Raw genomic sequence first — 17,791 nt, forward strand, 5'->3', positions numbered from 1 at the left:
ATAGGGAGAAATAGATAATTTTATAAATATTAGATAGATAGATAGATAGATAGATAGATAGATAGATATAGATAATTGATAAATAATAGAGAGATATATAGATAAATATATAGATATATAAATAGATAGATAGATAATAGATAATATATAGATAGATATGAGATAGATAGATAAAGGCCTCATTGTGTTGGGCTGAATAAAGCGGGTCCACCACCCTTTCACCCTTCAGGACTTGTTTTCGCATAATCCTTGTTCTGTTGTATATTATGTTATTTTCCTCCCTTTTCATGTTCTATTTATATCCTTGATATTTCACTGGGATCACATTTTCTTCCTTTGTAACTCAAGGTTAAAGAAATGCAAAAACAACCCCCATGATATACGAGTCGTGCAGTCAGATGCAGACAGATAGATGATAGATGGTCGGATAGATAGACAGGCAGACAGATAGATGATAGATAGGTATGCAGTAATTATATTTTCTATGTACAGGTCTTGTTTTTCCACAAAATCCTTGTTTTGTCATATTTTTTGCTCTTTCCTTCTTTTTTCATGCTCTATTTATACTCTGGATATTTCACCAGGATCACATTTTCTTCCTTGTAAATTCATACTTAACTCAAGGTTATAAAACATTTACATAAACACCTCCCAAGACATATGAGACCTGCAGTCAGAGAACTATTATGAAATGCTTTTCAATCCATCCTAAAAGTAGGACCTTCCCAGCTCAGACCTCCGACAACACTCAGAGTGCACCACATGCCCCAGGGGATCATTCCTATTATATGAGACAATGTGTATGTGTAACCAGGGACCGAGTCCTTATCAGCAAGAGGAGAGGTACACACAAAACAACAGAATGTGATAGATAGATAGATAGATAGATAATAGATAGATAGATAGATAGATAGGAGATAGATAGGAGATAGATATACTTACTTTCCATTTTTATCTGTCGTATTTGCGTCAGCCTTGTGATCTAAGAGGCACTTGCACGCCTCCACGTGGCCTTGTAGAACAGAAATGAGCAGAGGCGTGTGACCATCCTGCAATGAAAAACAAATGCCATAGTTTAAGAAAAATAAGAAAACGTCATAAAGTGATCGTCCAGTTTGGAGTTAGTTATCTGCACTATTATGTAATTGTATTATTCTCCTGTGCTGGGGGGGGGGGGGGGGGGGGGGGGGGGGGGGGGGGGGGGGGGGGGGGGGGGGGGGGGATGTTACCAGAGTCACTGTTAGCAAAATACAGGCTCCAATGATGTGAACACCATTCCATAAGGACTCGTTAGGACCCCCGTCTACTGAATACAGCCTGCCCTAAATGGTGCTTGTATTCAGCATGGAGGCGGTTACATCTTCAACCCTCCTGCCACACATCCACTTCCGCAAGGAAATCCCTCTTTATTTCTCTCTGCTTCGCTCCTAGTCATGTAATAACCAAAATCCAACAAGGAGCAGGTCTTTTCTGGGCTTCCCTAATATCTTCCTCAGTCATATTATTCCTTGTTTCACTTGCACAGCTAGATGAATTTCTCTCAGAAGCAGGGGGCATCTCCCTTCTATGGAATCTGCCAGCAGTGTACTCCAGTGATCTCACTTCCCTTACTTCCCACTATGCTTGTTTTGTCCTAGGGAGCTCAGAAAGCTGATAATGGGGGAGAGATCACACAGACACACGGGAGCTTGTGTAGAAGTAGCTTTTCTATTTAGCTCAGGATCTCAGCTAGCACTGACACCCCCCCCCCCCCACTTCCTCTTAGCCGTCTTCTATGTTACTAGAGACGGATCTTGCCTGACAACAGGAAGTGGACTGCAGTTTAAGCAGAAGTGAGACCCCTAGTGGCCATGAGTGTACAGCTTTTTTTCAGGTGGGTGCAGGCAGATTTTTTTTTAAAGGAAGTGATTTAGAAATTTGCTAGTTACACCATTCTCTATGAAATGAAATTGTGTGAAAGGACAGTGACAGTGACCTATTAAATGTCTATGCTCACAACCTTATAATTTACAGGAGGTGTTTTATTAATCCCATATAGAATTACTTCAAACTATTCGGAAACTGAGCATGTAGACATTTATGGAGGTCAGTCTCGTGCTTAGGACCCTTCTATTCTACACTCTAACACAAAAATTATAACACCAAGAAGAAAAAAGTCATGGAATTACGGAAATCACTTAATGGATAGATATGTTAATGATATGCAAATGATGAAAAAAAGAAAAGTAAATATTCAAAACCTCTGAATTTTTTCAGTATGGAGTATGAGCACCATGTGCAGTAATACCTGCACTTCCACGCCTTGGCCTGTTATCAATGAGGTTATTAATGATTGTCTGAGGAATGTTCTGCTAAATGCACTTGGGCACGTAAATCATCAAGATCCCCTGCTGGCAGCTCACTTTGCAATTGCCGACTAATGAAGTCCCAGATGTGCTCAATGGGAGACAAGTCCGGAGATGCTTCAGGCCATGGCAGCTTGTTAAGGCCACGCAGGCTGCTCACAGTAGCACTAGCATACTTGTGGCTGGCATTGTTCTGTTGAAAAATGGCTCCTGGGACACTTCGGAGAAATGGCCGTACCACTGGATCCACGACAAAATCAATGTAACGCCGAGCTGTTGGTGTACCTGAAATGAAGACTAGAGGGGTCCAGGTACCATACATTATGTCACCCCACACCATAATCCTGGGAGTAGGAGCGGTGTGACGTTCCCTTCTGAAGGCCTCTTCATGGCGTTGTTCACGTGGTCTCCAGACCAACCTCTGGCTACCATTGGATCTAGGACAAAAGTGGGACACATTGCTGGAGGATGGACCTCCATTCCAGCCTCCGTTGCTGTCTTGTTGTGTACCATGATAGCCTTTGAGAGCGGTGATGTGAGGTCAGTGTAACACCTATAGCTAGACATCCGGCTCGTAGCCCAATGTCATGAAGATGCCTTGTGATTGTTTCAGTAGACACTATTTGCCGCCCTAGGCTTGGGATGTGACAGTTTCACTTGCAGTACAGGATGAATCACTACGCGCCATTCTTCTAATCAGGTTCTCCTCTTGCTATCATTCCAGTTCCTCATTGTTCTCCCAACCACCGGGACACACAACGTTGACCAGTGCTGACATCTCGGCCTCGGGGCGTAGCAATCTGATGGAGTGATAAACCAAGGCCTCTCAGGTCAAGCTTGTGACAAGTGGTGATAACTGTCAAGTTGATGAACAGGAGGCATCGCACTATCATCTCACATAACCTAATCAGATTTTTTAAGTTTCATGTGGTTAAACTCTGCTTTCAAACTGGCTTTTATGCCCCTCCGACATTCCACCGATGGGAGCTAGGTGGTTGAAAATTGATCATCTGCAGATCTTAGCGGCACCTGCTACTTCATCTATTTTCATAACCTTACAGCCTGTCCTTCTAGGTGCTGCAATTTTAATATTGGAGTGTTTTAGCAAGAGCCTCTCTGGAGGACTTGGCATTCATACATTTGAATGGGGAACATGCAATACCACATTTACCCTATAGTGGCCACTGCAGCATGAGCTGGGGATGGTGTTTCAGCTGCCACATGTGAAGCGATCAGATGATTACCAGTGTGATTACCCTAAGATTCTAGCCAGTGACCTGCAGCTCTGAGGGCTTACTTATAAAGCACATATGATCATCGCTATGGCATGTATGATAGTATGGACCTTGCCCTGCTTCACACAGCATCACCATCGTTCCCATTAATTTATCATAGATTTTTTTTTTTTTATACCAGAGTAGGAAACAGTGAGGAGATTACAGAAATGTAGGCCAGGAGATTTTTAGCTGATTTCTTTCAGAACTCGTTCCTAAATCCAATATGAAGGACATAATCCCGTAGTACACAGCGACCCTGCACCATTATATAATAGCCGGAGAGAGGGGGTGGAGGTGACACATGTGCGCGTCCATACAATGATGTAGGGAATGGTGAATATACCTGGGATTCAAAAACTACCATGGTGTCCAGCTTAGAAAAAAAACATTTCCATTCACCCTATTAGGCTACATTCAGACAACAGTGAAAAAACGGGCCATTAAAAACGGACACGCTGTTTTTCATGGCTTTTGCATCCATTTTCTGCTCATTAAAAATGTGTGAATTTCACTAGATTATTATTTTTTTTTTATATGCCAACTAGTCTTGAGCGAATCGAGCTTCGGATCATGGGCTGCGCGTAAGCAGAATTCATATCGTCGAGACTTCGGTGAATTAATCAGAGATTTTGGTACAGGCTGGTACCTAGGTACCAAACCCGACTTCAGATTCCTAATTTAAAATGCTTTTAAAGACGCAGATAGGAATATCGAATGAATTCACCAAAGTCTCGCAAGACTTCAGCTGATACAAATTTTGCTAATACATTTTAATGCTGTATGGAAACAGCATTAAAGGGGTTTTCCCATCTCAGACAATGGGGGCATATCGCTAGGATATGCCCCCAATGTTTGATAGGTGCAGGTCCCACCTCTGGGACCCGCACCTACACAGAGAATAGAGCCCTAAAAGTTATGGAGGGTGCACTGCGCATGCGCAGCCGCCCTCCATTCATTTCTATGGGGTCGCCGAAAATAGTCGAGCGCTGGCTGCGCTCCCATTCACCACCCAACATGGGGCGCTCCGATTCACTTCTATGTGGAGAGTGCTTGGTGGTGGCCGGACCCAGGGAAATTCGGGGTCCTCTGGCCACCACCTTCCACACTCCGTTCTCGATATAGGTGTGGGACCCGCACCTATCAGACAATGGGGACATATCCTAATGATATGCCCCCATTTTCTCAGATGGGAATACCCCTTTAAAACCAAAGTTTTTTAACAAATCTATTTCGGATCTATGATCCGAAGCTTGATTCACTCAAGACTAATGCCAACCCCTGAAGGGCCCTTACAGTATACATAATGCCCTTCATACTGCCCCCTGGACATCACATGGCCCCCACAGTACTCCCAGTGTGAATAATGGCCCCCATAGTGCTCCCAGTGTGAATAATAGTGTCACAGCCAGACAGCTGAGAAGCGCTCACAGGAGCTTCTCAGATCCTCCTCCTTGAATTTCTTTGTTTTGGTTTAGTTTCTCATCTCGTTAGTCTATCTCAGCTGTCATGCAGTTAGACTGATCGCTACCCTTTAAGTTCCTCCCCATAATGCAGTAGTGTGCGGCTGATAGAACTTCCTGGAGTGTGTGTGCATGCAGTTCCCAGTTCCCTGTTCCCAGTCGTCAGTCGTCATTCGTTTGCAAGATAAGTGCTGTTTATGTATTTATGATTTTGTCTTTTCTGGATCCAGGTGACCCTGACTCCCTCCGTGTCAGTGTAGGGAGCCGGTGGTCGTGTCCCTTCACTATTGTAGGGTCTTCAGGTAATAGATAGCCGAGGAACGTGGATATGCGGCCATCCACCTTTGGGGTGTTCGCATAGGCTGAGCAGTGAGGGAGAGCGGCAGGTCTATTGCAGGGGTCTCCCTTTGTTCCTTAGTTGTGGATCTAGAGAGACATTGTTTATATGGTATTGTCTTGTTTCCTGTACACCATCCGTGACAAATGGCCCCCATAGTGCTCCCACAGCATAAGGAATGCCCCATTAGTGGCTCCAAGTACTAATAATGCCCCCGTTAATGCCCCCCAGATCTGCATGTGTTACAAATATTACCCACCTCATCCACTTACACACACAGGGACAGTCGTTCTTCACTTGATGCTAAAGGACCTGCGCTGGGAGCCTAGGTCCTTCAGCATCAAGTGAAAAACGACTGTCCCTGTGTGTGTAAGTGGATGAGGTGATTTTTTTTTAACCCCCTAAAAGACCATTTTTACTAGTATACCAATTTTTTACGAACATTAGACGGGTACACTCTCGGTCTAAATGACAGTTAAAAATGTTGATTTCAATGGGTGGGTCTGGATGTGGAAATGGCCAAAAATAGGACATGTCCCGCTATTTACTGCCCATAAAAAAAAAAAAAAAAAAAGACCATGGGAATATTCCCATAGACTGCGATTGGTTCTGAAAATGGCAGTTTTTCATGTGAATGTAGCCTAAGCGAACTCTGGGCTAACAAAGAGGTGGGTCATCTGTTCAGGATTCTCATCTCTTGGTCAGGGCCGTTACAAAGAACGTCTCTCTCTCTGGAGGACCCGTCCTGACCTGTATTTACACAGGCAACGGATTGATATGAATGGACACAGTGTAATACTTAATTTCTCCTGTGGAGGCGCTGCAGGGAATCTGAACACTTACTGCAAGGTTTCCCTACCTGATTACTGGGAGTTTCAGCAGAAGGACACTTTGTGATCAGACTGCTGTCAAAGAACCCTTCTAGTAAGGATTGTCCAAAGCAGAGAACCCCTTTATAGAAGCTGTCTCATCCACCTCCCTATGAATGTTCCCCTGCTCTGGCTCTGGTGGACCTTCTTTGTAATACATATTCAGTCCTTTAATTTAAGGGTTTGTCCCAGAATGACAACTTATCACCCCTAGATCCACTAAGACCCCCCAGTAATCATGAGAAGGGGGGTCCTATATCCTCTGAATGGAGAGGTCATCCATGTCACTTTCCTTCACTTTAGTTGGAGTAGTGCTGCAGTACTCAGCTCCGGTGACTGTGTAGTTCTTGTCCTACTGCTATGGCGGAACAGCAGGGTGCAGGGTGTAGGACCTCCATTGAGGACAGGCCATCAATATAAAGGGAGTGGACAACAGCTTTAAATGGCTATACCTCAGCTTGCAACAAGACTCAGCTCAGATCAGATCTGTTATGTCTATAGTGTAACCAGAGGAGGTTCTTACCGAATCCTTGACGTTGAGAAGGCATTTGTGTTCACACAAGAGCTGCAGCGCAGGGACGGAGCCGCCAACCGCTGGAAAAAAAGACGAGAATTATATATTATTATACGTGGACTCACGCGGATTCCTGTGCTTTCTCCAATATTGATTGACCAGGTGACCACCGACCCGTAGATCACAAGGACAGGCGACCATCCAAGACTTTGTTGGCCTCTATATTCCATTTTAAAAAGCAAACTGCGCCTTAAAGGGGTCTTCCGGGACTATAATATTGGATGAGGTCATCAATATCAGATCGGTGGAGGGTCTGACACCTCCCACCTTAACGATCAGCTACGAGGTGTCAGTATGCTTGGGAATGTGTAGTTAAGTCCTATTTAGCCTCTATTTCTGAAATGTATCTGCCAGGATTTGAACTCACAACCATCTACATTAAAGGCAAGAACATTAACCACTGAGCTGTAGAGCTCAATGTTAAACTGCTGCAGAAAAACCTCATTGTAGTTTCTCATATATTAGGTATTCATATACAGCAGAAGTATCATTTTATATATTTTTTTGTAATTGTAAAAAAATGTATGGCACAAAATAAATATGCAATTACTACAAAAATATATATATAATGAGACCTCTGATATATATGAATGTATAATGTGTGGGAAACTACTACTGTGGTTTTCAATATATTTTCAGCAGTTTAACAGGGGGCATGTGAGGGGCTTTATGGGGTATAAATCTGTGAGGGAGGGCCGGAATCGACGGAATGTGACTGTGTTGTTGGTACGTTATTACAAGATTTGGGGCCCCACTTTAGATTTTGCCCAGGGCCACCGGCCCTGGATCTATGCTAAGAAGAGGTCAGGGTATTGTGACTTTTTTATACTGATGACCTATTCTTTGGATAGGTCATCAGTATTTGATTGGTGGGGGTCTGACACCTGGGACCCCCGCAGATCAGCTATTTGCGGAGGCAGCGACGCTCGCGGCTTGCCCTAGTTTAGTGACGTCATGTTGATCAATCACATGGCCTAGGTGCGGTTTAGTCCCATTCAAGTGAATGGGGCTGAGCTGAGATACCCAGCACGGCCACTATACAATGTACGGCGCTGTGGTCTCCTCAAACAGCTGATCGGCCGGGTTCCCGAGGATAGGTCATCAGTATAAAAAAAGTCAGAAAACCCCTTTAAGAGCTAACCATCTAACCCTCTAGCGTAGGTAAACAGGGGCCAGAGATTCTTAAAGAGTAATTTAAGGGGTTTCGCATACCTCCCAAATGTCACATGAAACAGACTTTAAAGGGGTGGTGTTTGGGCAAATGTGGTCATCGGATGTTTTTAAGGGCGTATCAGGGCAGAATGGAGGCGGACAGGTTCCCAAATGTCTGGGTATGGGGTTTCCCAATTTTATGTAAACAAAGTGCAAACACTTTAAAATGTAAAGTGTTTCAGAAAACTTTCTGTTTCCTAAAATTCAAGGTCTCTGCTTGCTGTCAGTGATTGGAAACTCGTTTAAACCTCACTTTTAACGTATGAGGATTTGCTACAATTGAGTCCATTCTAGACAATCCAGGCTGATACATTGTAACTATAGGGGGATTACCTAAGCTGATACACTGTCGCAGACTCCCAGCAGCGAGACATATGTATAAGGACTTCCTATATGAGCACATCCTCTGGTAGCCATGACGGCGGTATGCCCAGGGGAATGGGGGGCAGCCGTCTAATTGATTGCACCCCACTACAGGCCCGCTGCGGGGTGTGATGGGATGCAATGTCATAAGGTACCAACATCACATCCTGTTGTGCATATAGTACTTCACCATAAGTACTGCCACCTGTAAGGTAACCTACCTGCGTAATGCACGCAGGTCCTCCCGAGATTGTCTGTGCATTCAGTCGGACATTTAGCCTGCAAAAATAATCACATTATTTCAGCAACATCTACAGACAAGGGAAAATTTACAGAAATAACCCTCCCTCCAAAATGAGTTACATTGTTAAAGGGGTTCTCCTCTTGGACAGCCCCTCTTGTTAGAAGGGTCCCCTGATGATAAGCTGATCACAGAACGTCCTGCTCCTGGAGCCCCCAGCAATCAGCTGTAATCTGGAACCTGGCAGCGAGTATTCAATTTCTCTACAGCACCCCCACAGGAGAAAGGAAGTACTACATACTTCTTATTCAAATCAAATGGAACATGGATGTGTTGGGTCCTCCAGAGGAAAGGACGCTCTTTGTAGCCGCTCTACACTGTGGGGAATACATAAAGGTCCTGAACGAGGACTTCCCTCTTTTTTTTTTTCTATAACAAGGTTTCCCTGATTTACAAGACTTAGACCCCCGGCGATGATCTGTGGGAGAACCCAGAGGCAGGTGCTTGGTTTCTTCACAGCACTACCGCAGGGCAAACAAAGCATTACACTCTTGCAACTGAATTCCATTGGCTGTCCCTCTAATGCATGGTCGTGTCGGGTCCTCCAGAGTGACAGACACTCTTTGCAGCTGCCCCCTCTATTAAAGGGATTGCCCACGCCATTGCTGTTCAGCTCCATTCACTTCCATGGAGCACAACTGCAATACCAGACATGGTCCATGGACAGGTATGGCGCTGTTTTGGGAGGAAACCGTCCAGTGTTTTCCAATCCCGGACAACCCCTTTAACGCAAGGTTATTATTGTGTTTTATTTTTATTTATCTAAGCACTTTAAGAATTCTATTCACCCATCACCCAGCTTTCCTGGACTCCTGACTGATCAATCTGCCCAGTGATACATGAGAGGAGATGTAGGACGGTACAGGCACTAGGTATAATTTACATGCAGGCTGAATCTATAAAAAGTGCCATGGAGCCATTAGTCGCTGCCATTGTTTGCTCAACTGAGAAATATTGGCAATTGCTTAAAATGCAATTCCCTAATATAAAAAGGTGGAGGGGGAAGGGACATTGTTACTGAGCATATCCAGGTATGGGGCTCCGGGCTGGGGGTGACCTTCACATAGTCGCTTCCTGAGGGCAGCAAACACGCCTGGAATTTGTAGATTTGGAGAAGGGTCAGCCTTAGAGCATCTCCTCTAATCAATGGGGCGAGAAGCAGCAGAAATCCTCTGTTCACACACGTCAGGAGCCGGGACAAAGGAGCAGCTGCTGGAGATGGAGCCTCGTCCAGCCGTCATATGGGAAAGATTACGGGTCATTTTTCTGCCAGAGCAGGTTTAGTGAATGGAGAGAAATGTTCTGTAAAAGCCGCCATTGTATCACTGTAGTCGTCGGCCGCGAGCCTGTTTATCTGGTATTAGGGCTCCTCGCCCCTCGCCTCGTCCACGCCCTCTAACGCCACAGGAAATAATGTTCATACACCGTATTGGGGATAAGTTCCGCAACCTACTAATTTACTTGGTGTTTCAAGACCTCTGCATGCTGTCAGTGGGTAGAAACTATGGGGGAGATTTATCAAACTGGTGTACAGTAGAACTGGCTTAGTTGTCCATAGCAACCAATCAGATTCCACCTTTCATTTTCTAAAGGAGCTGTGAAAAATGAAAGGAGGAATCTGATTGGTTGCTATGGGCAACTAAGCCAGTTCTGCTTTACACCAGTTTGATAAATGACCCCATATGTGTTCAGCTGTTTGTGTTGCAGCAAGCAGAGATCTTAAAAACGTATTAGGAAGGGGTTATCTCAGATTTTTATATTGATGGCCTTATCCTCCGGACAGGTCATCAATATCAGATCGGGGAAGGGGGGGGGGGGGGATCTGATTAGCGATTTAAAGAGACCATGGCGATCGATGTGGCCTCTTCTACATGGCCTAGGCTTAGATCAGTCCCATTCAAGTGAATGTCCCTGGGCTGCTATATCCAATGGACCCTGTGCTTCGTAAGCTGCGAGGAGGCCGCAACCTCTTCAAACAGCTGATCGGCGGGAGTGCTGGGTGTCGGACCCCTGATATTGATGGCCTGTCCTCAGGATAGGTCATCAATAGTGAACACCTTTAAATGTAGAAAACCCCTTTAAGTGCATTATAGTACAGACATAGGGGAGTCCGGGTGATAAAGGTGGGTTGTGGAGCTCCTGTCCGTCCTCTGGCATGGAGAAATTGTCAGGCCTGGACTATAGGGAGGGTATGAGTCCCGGGGTCTTTACCACCAGAGGTACATGGGGGCATCATGTAAATGTCATAGATGTGGAGAGGGCCACAAGCATGCACCTCTCTTATATGTGGCAGCTATTGGGGTCAGGGGGCTCCACCAAATTTTTTGCCCACCCATGCATAGCTGCTAGAACCATAAGAACGGGGTCCCGTGAACAGATCGGTGGGGTCAAGCATCTTCACTAACCCTCCATTTATCCCACCAGTCCCAAACACAGTGAATGTAGGGGTAGTGTGCACGGTCGACTGCCGCTCCTTCTAACGAGAGGTATGGGACCCCGTTTTCATAAATCAGTGGGGGTCCCGGGTCTTACAAAGAGATGGAGAGGAATAGTTCGCTATGAGCCAGTAAACCTGGCACATAAATATCCAGCTTTTTAAGGAAATGTAAGAAAATTGGGGGTGCACATTTTGAAAATAGGGGGGGCAATTTGGCGCCGTGTCACCAAAAAGGGCAACCTGACTGTTTCCTAAAGTCTCCTGAAGGGAACAGCACTGATTGTATCAACATACTGACCAGTCGCCGCTTATCTCCACCCATTCATGGAAATCACACGTCTGGCGTGGTACTCACCTGTAGGAGTCTCTTGATGCACTCTATGTGGTTGTGTTTCACGGCTAGGTGTAAAGCGCTGTGACCTAGAGGAAAGAAACGATGGTGAGAAACGAAAGTGCTCAGAAGCAGGGGCACCGCGATGGGGGTGTAGATGGGCCCTGATGCCTGAGGGGGCCAAATGTCCCTCTAGGCTACTTTCACATCTGCAGTTTCCCTTTCCGCTATTAAGATCCATCATAGGATCTCAATACCGGAGGAAAACGCTTCAGTTTTTTCCCCATTCATTCCTTAACACCGAGAACAGAGCGGGGAAGGTGTTGGCTGGAGGACCCCGTTTTCCGGAGTCTGGCCACCACCAAGCGCTCTCCCCGTAGTAGTAGAATGGGAGTTCACCGCGCTTACGTGGCCAACGCTCTCAATTATTTCTATAGGGCCTCCATAACTTTCGGGGCTCCGTTCTCAGCGTAGGTGGCGGGACCCGCGCCTATCAGACAATGGAGGCATATCCTAGCAATATGCCCACATTGTCTGAGGTGCCCATAATGTAACAGCCCAATATTTAAAGGCGCTCTTCACTTCAAAGGCTATGTCCGTCATCGCAAACATTTTTTCAGTTTGCGTCCACAGCTCCTATGCAGACCTATGTGTCCTCATGGTAACAGACAACAAACACACTATAGTATCTCCGTCTGTTTTCATTTTTCTTTTAAGTCTCATTTACCAAGTGATTTTGCGCCCGTCCTGGAGGCATTTGCGCCTGTTGTGTCTATTTTGAGTTTTAAATCTAATTTAGAAGTTTTGAAACTTTTGCTCCTATTTTCTGACCTATTTATGTAGGTGCGCCTTATTTTTCGCATGATTTAGTCGTAAAAACTGTCTAATTTCTACTCCACCCCAGGGCAGGCGTACTTCTCTGCCTCTGTTTTGAGTGGCGAGTTGCGCCACATTTTGCCTATTTTCATGGAGACGTGCACATAATTTCATGCGCAAACTATTTAGACCAGTCCTAGTGAATATGAACCTGTCTTACAAGAAAACAACCACTAGAGGTCAGACTTAAACCAAAAAAGAAAAACTTGATTTATTAAGGGATAATAAATGAGACGCAAAGAAGTTGCCAATATGCCTATTTTTTTCATTTATTTATTTTTACTCCAAAAAAAGGCCAGCTTAGTAAATGCGGCCCACTCTCTGTAGTCGGATTCTGCCGCACTTCGGATTCTGACGACACACTCATCCATCTGTCCCCTATCATTTACTGATGTACATTTGATAAGTTAGGCTCTGTTCCCACTGGCGTCAAGGGTATTGTTTATCGTGGAAGCCATGACATTGTGTTATGTTCTCCACTGATTTATAATGGGGTCTGCTGGGGTTTTGAGCAAAAACTGTGCTGCATGCTGTGCTGCACTTGTTATTAAAAGGGATGGAAGCCTTGACTTAGCAAATAGAAGGTTACAGATGGCAAGTAGGCTCAGACTACACAGGATTTATTTGTAGTCTGTTACCATAGAAACACAGAGATCTGTACAGGAGCTGTACGCACACAACAGCATTTTTAATCAAGAAAATTGCAAAATTGTTTCACATTTAATTCCAGGGGCATTGGAACAGATTGTGGTTTACTATACCTGACAAATCCTGAGCTGCGACATCTACTCCATGCGTCAACATGACCCTCAAACAGTCTGCATTACCCTTCATGGCGGCGAGGTGAAACCTGAAAACCAAAAACCAAGTTCATTTTACCATGAAGCACATTTGCTGCAATTCACACACATAATGCCATAATTTACTCCATTACTACGAAGCTCTGACTCTTGATCAAATTATTAGGATATGTGGCTTGTCTGACTACAAACCCTATGTAGTCTGATCCTGCAATCCTACCTCCTTCACATCTCACTAATCTACCAAATGCTAGCAATAAGCCCTCATGCGCAAACAGCATTCACTTGAAAGGGTCCCCAATCCGGAGCTGGAACGGAGGCACGGAACCCCAAGGAAGCACTACGGAGTGCTTCCGTGGTGTTTCTGTCCGTGCCTCCGCACCGCAAAAAAATAGAACATGTCTAGACTGGAAACAACTGTGCTAGTTTGTTACAATGTATCAGTCTGGAGTCCGGGCTGTTTAGCTCACAGAGCATTGTCTAGACAGGATACAACTGTACTAGTTTGTTACAATGTATCAGTCTGAAGTCCGGGCTGTTTAGCTCACAGAGCATTGTCTAGACTGGATACGACTGTACTAGTTTGTTACAATGTATCAGTCTGGCTACTTTCACACTAGCGTTTACATTTTCCGGTATTGAGATCAGTCATAGGATCTCAATACCGGAGGAAAACGCTTCAGTTTTGTCCCCATTCATTGTCAATGGGGACAAAACGGAACTGAACAGAACGGATTGCTACAAAATGAATTATGTTCTGTTTGGTTGCGTTCCCATACCGGAGAGCAAACCGCAGCAAACTGCGGTTTTCTTTCCGTCCTGGGATGCGGACCAAAACGGATTCGACATGACCCACAATGCAAGAAAATGGGGACGGATCCGTTTTCTCAGACACAATAGAAAACGGATCTGTTATTGCTATGACATAACAGATGCAGATGGTTGTATTATCAGTAACGGAGGCGTTTTTGCTGATCCCTGCCAGATCAGGCAAAAATGCAAGTGTGAAAGTAACCTTAGTACATACAGTATTCAAGTTTTCCTCCTCATTGCAGGTTTCAACTAGGTCTTTTCTCAATTAAGGGTTTTCTACCCTTAATTCTGCTGGTGCCATAGGAGTCTCCTAAAAAGTTCAGGTTTTCGATACCTAATGGCCGCAGACAAGACAGATCCATAAACGGGATCCAATTGTCTTTGCTTAAAGGGGTTTGTCCCACAAAAAATATTCTACAGTTTTCACACCAGCATCTGGATCTGAATCCTTTTGTAATTGCATGTATTTAAAAATGTTGTACAGCCACTGAGTTATTCATTGAAATCTATCGGTATAGCGCCACCTGCTGTCTGTTCTTTTTCAAAATTCTCTGTCCACCACAGTCAGGTGGATACACTTTCTTGTTTCCATTTTTCAACTGACACCAGCTGCTGCAGAAAGGACATGCCCCCTGCCGGCTTGAAATCAATCTAGCAGAACAATTGGAGAAATGAATGGTGAGATCTCTGGATCCATGTGAGGTACAGGGCTGGTTCTAGCCGAGTTGGAAAGAGATTGTCATGTATTATATGATGTCTGATCTTCATATTAACATTAATCATGGGATAACCCCTTCAAAAGTTTCAGGAAGGAACCACGTAGACTCACAAACCAAAGTAAGGACCAATGAGAGCTGCAATCTTGGATAAATGATGCCCCAAAATATTTCGAGGTCATTCACCAGAATATCTGCAAACAGGAAACCTGGAGACAATGCACAGACGTTCTCAGTGCGGTTCCTGTCACTTGAACTCATTTCCATCGCCTCTTGAGACAGAAGAATTTGTGGTTTGTCTTGCGGTTTTGAAGGGCTTATCGAGCGCTGTACAAGACCTCCAGGAAGACGTCTGAAGACCACGATCGAGGTTTTAAAGTGATATTACACGAGATATACATCGAAGACTCAAAGTACAAGAATTTAAAACTTTAGGGTCAAGATCTGCTGTTCCATACATGAATACGGGGCTTATCCTACACCTCAACGTAAGAAGAGATGGACAGAATTAGAAAAACATGGCACCACAACTGTCCACGGGCTGTGATTGGTCTGGGTATGGCTATGCTCTTCTGTTGAAGTGAATGGGGCTTAGTTTGGCCGAGCATGCATGTGTTTCAACTGGGGGGGTAAGCTGCTACCCTGGTGGAGGCATATCTCCCAGGGGAACAATGGATTGGGCGTGATAAAATCCAACATGCCCAATTCTTCCTTCCCTACGCATCATCTGTTGGGTGAGGGGCTTCCATACATGTAAAATAGTTGACTGGTCACTGGCGAGTTCAGCCCTGATAAGATTAGGACTAGCCTTAAAGGGGTACTCTATCTAATAAAGCAATGGCATATCACTGGGATGTAGCATTACTTTATGTTGCATGGGGGTCTTACCTCTGGGCCCCAACCGATTCAGAGACTGAAGAAGACTCTGCTCTGATTTATATGTTCTCCCTGCACAGCGCCACCCCCAGCCACCTGGCTGTACAAGGAATTGCAGCTACCCCTAATTTACTTGAATCCACATTGCAGTTCCCTGCACAGCAAAGGGGGTGCTGTGCTACAGCGGCAGTGCACCCCCTCTATTCTCAGGAATGCTGGGGTCTCAGGGGTTGGACCCCCACTAATCATAAAGTGATCCCGTATCCATTACACAACTATTGTGCATGAGACAGACGTCATTGTCTAGACAAAGCCTCAATCGGTCCTGGAAGCTGCAGTCTCCGGGGCCATCAAAACCTCTGACAAGTGCAGAAGTATTTGGGTTTCTCACATCTACTCAATGTAGTCACTCACTTCCATTGTCCCTCAACCAAATGGGGTCATAATAAAACTGCTTTGGGCCCAATTTAAATTCCCACACCACAACCTTAGGGTCTTTAGCACAGCCCTTCTGACTTTCCCTGTCACCACTGATCCTTTCTCAACTCCAGCCCTCTGGCAGGTGCACACAACGCCCAAAAAGTTAGATGAATATGGAAATTTTCTTGGCCCATTACTTTTGGGATTCGTTCAGTCCTTGCTTATAGTATTTTTTAATATCATGAAACTCAAGGCGCAATGTGCTGCAGAGGAATAAAAGAAATACCCTACGTGCAACATTCTGATGTCACCAATGTTCTTTCCAAATGACGATACCCCTAAAACACGCTCAGGTTGAAGTGGTTGTCTAGGATTAGAAACTAAGGCTGCCTTTGTTTAAAAACAGCGCCACCTATGTCCACAGGTTGTGGGTGGTATTGCAGCTCAGCCCCACTCACTTCAATAGAGCTGCAATACCAAATACAACCCATGGGATGGGGTGGCGCTGTTCCCATGGGTTCCCCTTTAACGGATTTTCTATAAAACAGCACTGGAGTGTATGTGTCCGTAGGGGGCCATATTAAGGACTGGGCACCCCGTGTTGTAAATGACCCCAGGGTTGGAAGTGTCTTTGTACATTTTTAGTTTTTAATGTTTTTATTTCCTGATATTACGGGTAGATGGAATTTCTATCTCCAACATAAGTTATTGATTAAGGCGCTGGGGTATTTCTACCACAGAGACCTAGATCTGGGAGCCGACCTCTGACACTGTAATTAGGCCTGTGTGAAATCCGACATTCCAGTTTCAGCCTTGTTTTTACCAGTTATGGTGATTTTACACATCATGACAAGAAAACGGAGGCTAATTACTCAGGTCTGGGCTTCGTCAGGAACTGGACTGTGATAAATGAGGCTGCGGAACACGACTCGCATCTTACTGGTTACATATTACTACAGACCCAAAGACTGTGGATACAATTATATCCAGTCTAGACAATGCTCTGTGAGCTAAACAGCCCGGACTCCAGACTGATACATTGTAACAAACTAGTACAGTTGTATCCAGTCTAGACAATGCTCTGTGAGCTAAACAGCCCGGACTCCAGACTGATACATTGTAACAAACTAGTACAGTTGTATCCAGTCTAGACAATGCTCTGTGAGCTAAACAGCCCGGACTCCAGACTGATACATTGTAACAAACTAGTACAGTTGTATCCAGTCTAGACAATGCTCTGTGAGCTAAACAGCCCGGACTCCAGACTGATACATTGTAACAAACTAGTACAGTTGTATCCAGTGCAGACAATGCTCTGTGAGCTAAACAGCCTGGACTCCAGACTGATACATTGTAACAAACTAGCACAGTTGTATCCAGCCTAGACAATGCTCTGTGAGCTAAACAGCCCGGACTCCAGACTGATACATTGTAACAAACTAGTACAGTTGTATCCAGTCTAGACAATGCTCTGTGAGCTAAACAGCCCGGACTCCAGACTGATACATTGTAACAAACTAGTACAGTTGTATCCAGTCTAGACAATGCTCTGTGAGCTAAACAGCCCGGACTCCAGACTGATACATTGTAACAAACCAGCACAGTTGTATCCAGTCTAGACAATGCTCTGTGAGCTAAACAGCCCGGGCTGTTTAGCCCACAGAGCATTGTCTAGACTGGACACAATTGTATCCACTTCTCAGCTGAGAGCAGGACTGGCTATGGACAGGATTACTGCCTCTAAATGGAAAAAATGAGTATTCGCATTCACTGACAGCAAGGAT

The 17,791-nt window shown here is 44.9% G+C and overlaps 1 protein-coding gene across 4 annotated transcripts in view; it reads right to left on the minus strand.

The window, feature by feature from the left end:
- Positions 1-17,791, minus strand: part of RAI14 (retinoic acid induced 14) — a 155,146-nt gene that overhangs the window by 31,893 nt on the left and 105,462 nt on the right. For all 4 annotated transcript variants that reach the window (XM_040420997.1, XM_040420996.1, XM_040420995.1 and 1 more), the window contains 5 exons: positions 13,144-13,232; positions 11,531-11,595; positions 8,659-8,716; positions 6,812-6,882; positions 943-1,049 (listed from right to left, as the gene is read on the minus strand). In XM_040420997.1, coding sequence (XP_040276931.1) covers positions 943-1,049; positions 6,812-6,882; positions 8,659-8,716; positions 11,531-11,595; positions 13,144-13,232 — 390 coding nt within the window. The remainder of the gene's footprint in view (positions 1-942; positions 1,050-6,811; positions 6,883-8,658; positions 8,717-11,530; positions 11,596-13,143; positions 13,233-17,791) is intronic.

Source organism: Bufo bufo, chromosome 2 (assembly GCF_905171765.1).
Source record: "Bufo bufo chromosome 2, aBufBuf1.1, whole genome shotgun sequence".
Taxonomy (NCBI): Eukaryota; Metazoa; Chordata; class Amphibia; order Anura; family Bufonidae; genus Bufo; species Bufo bufo.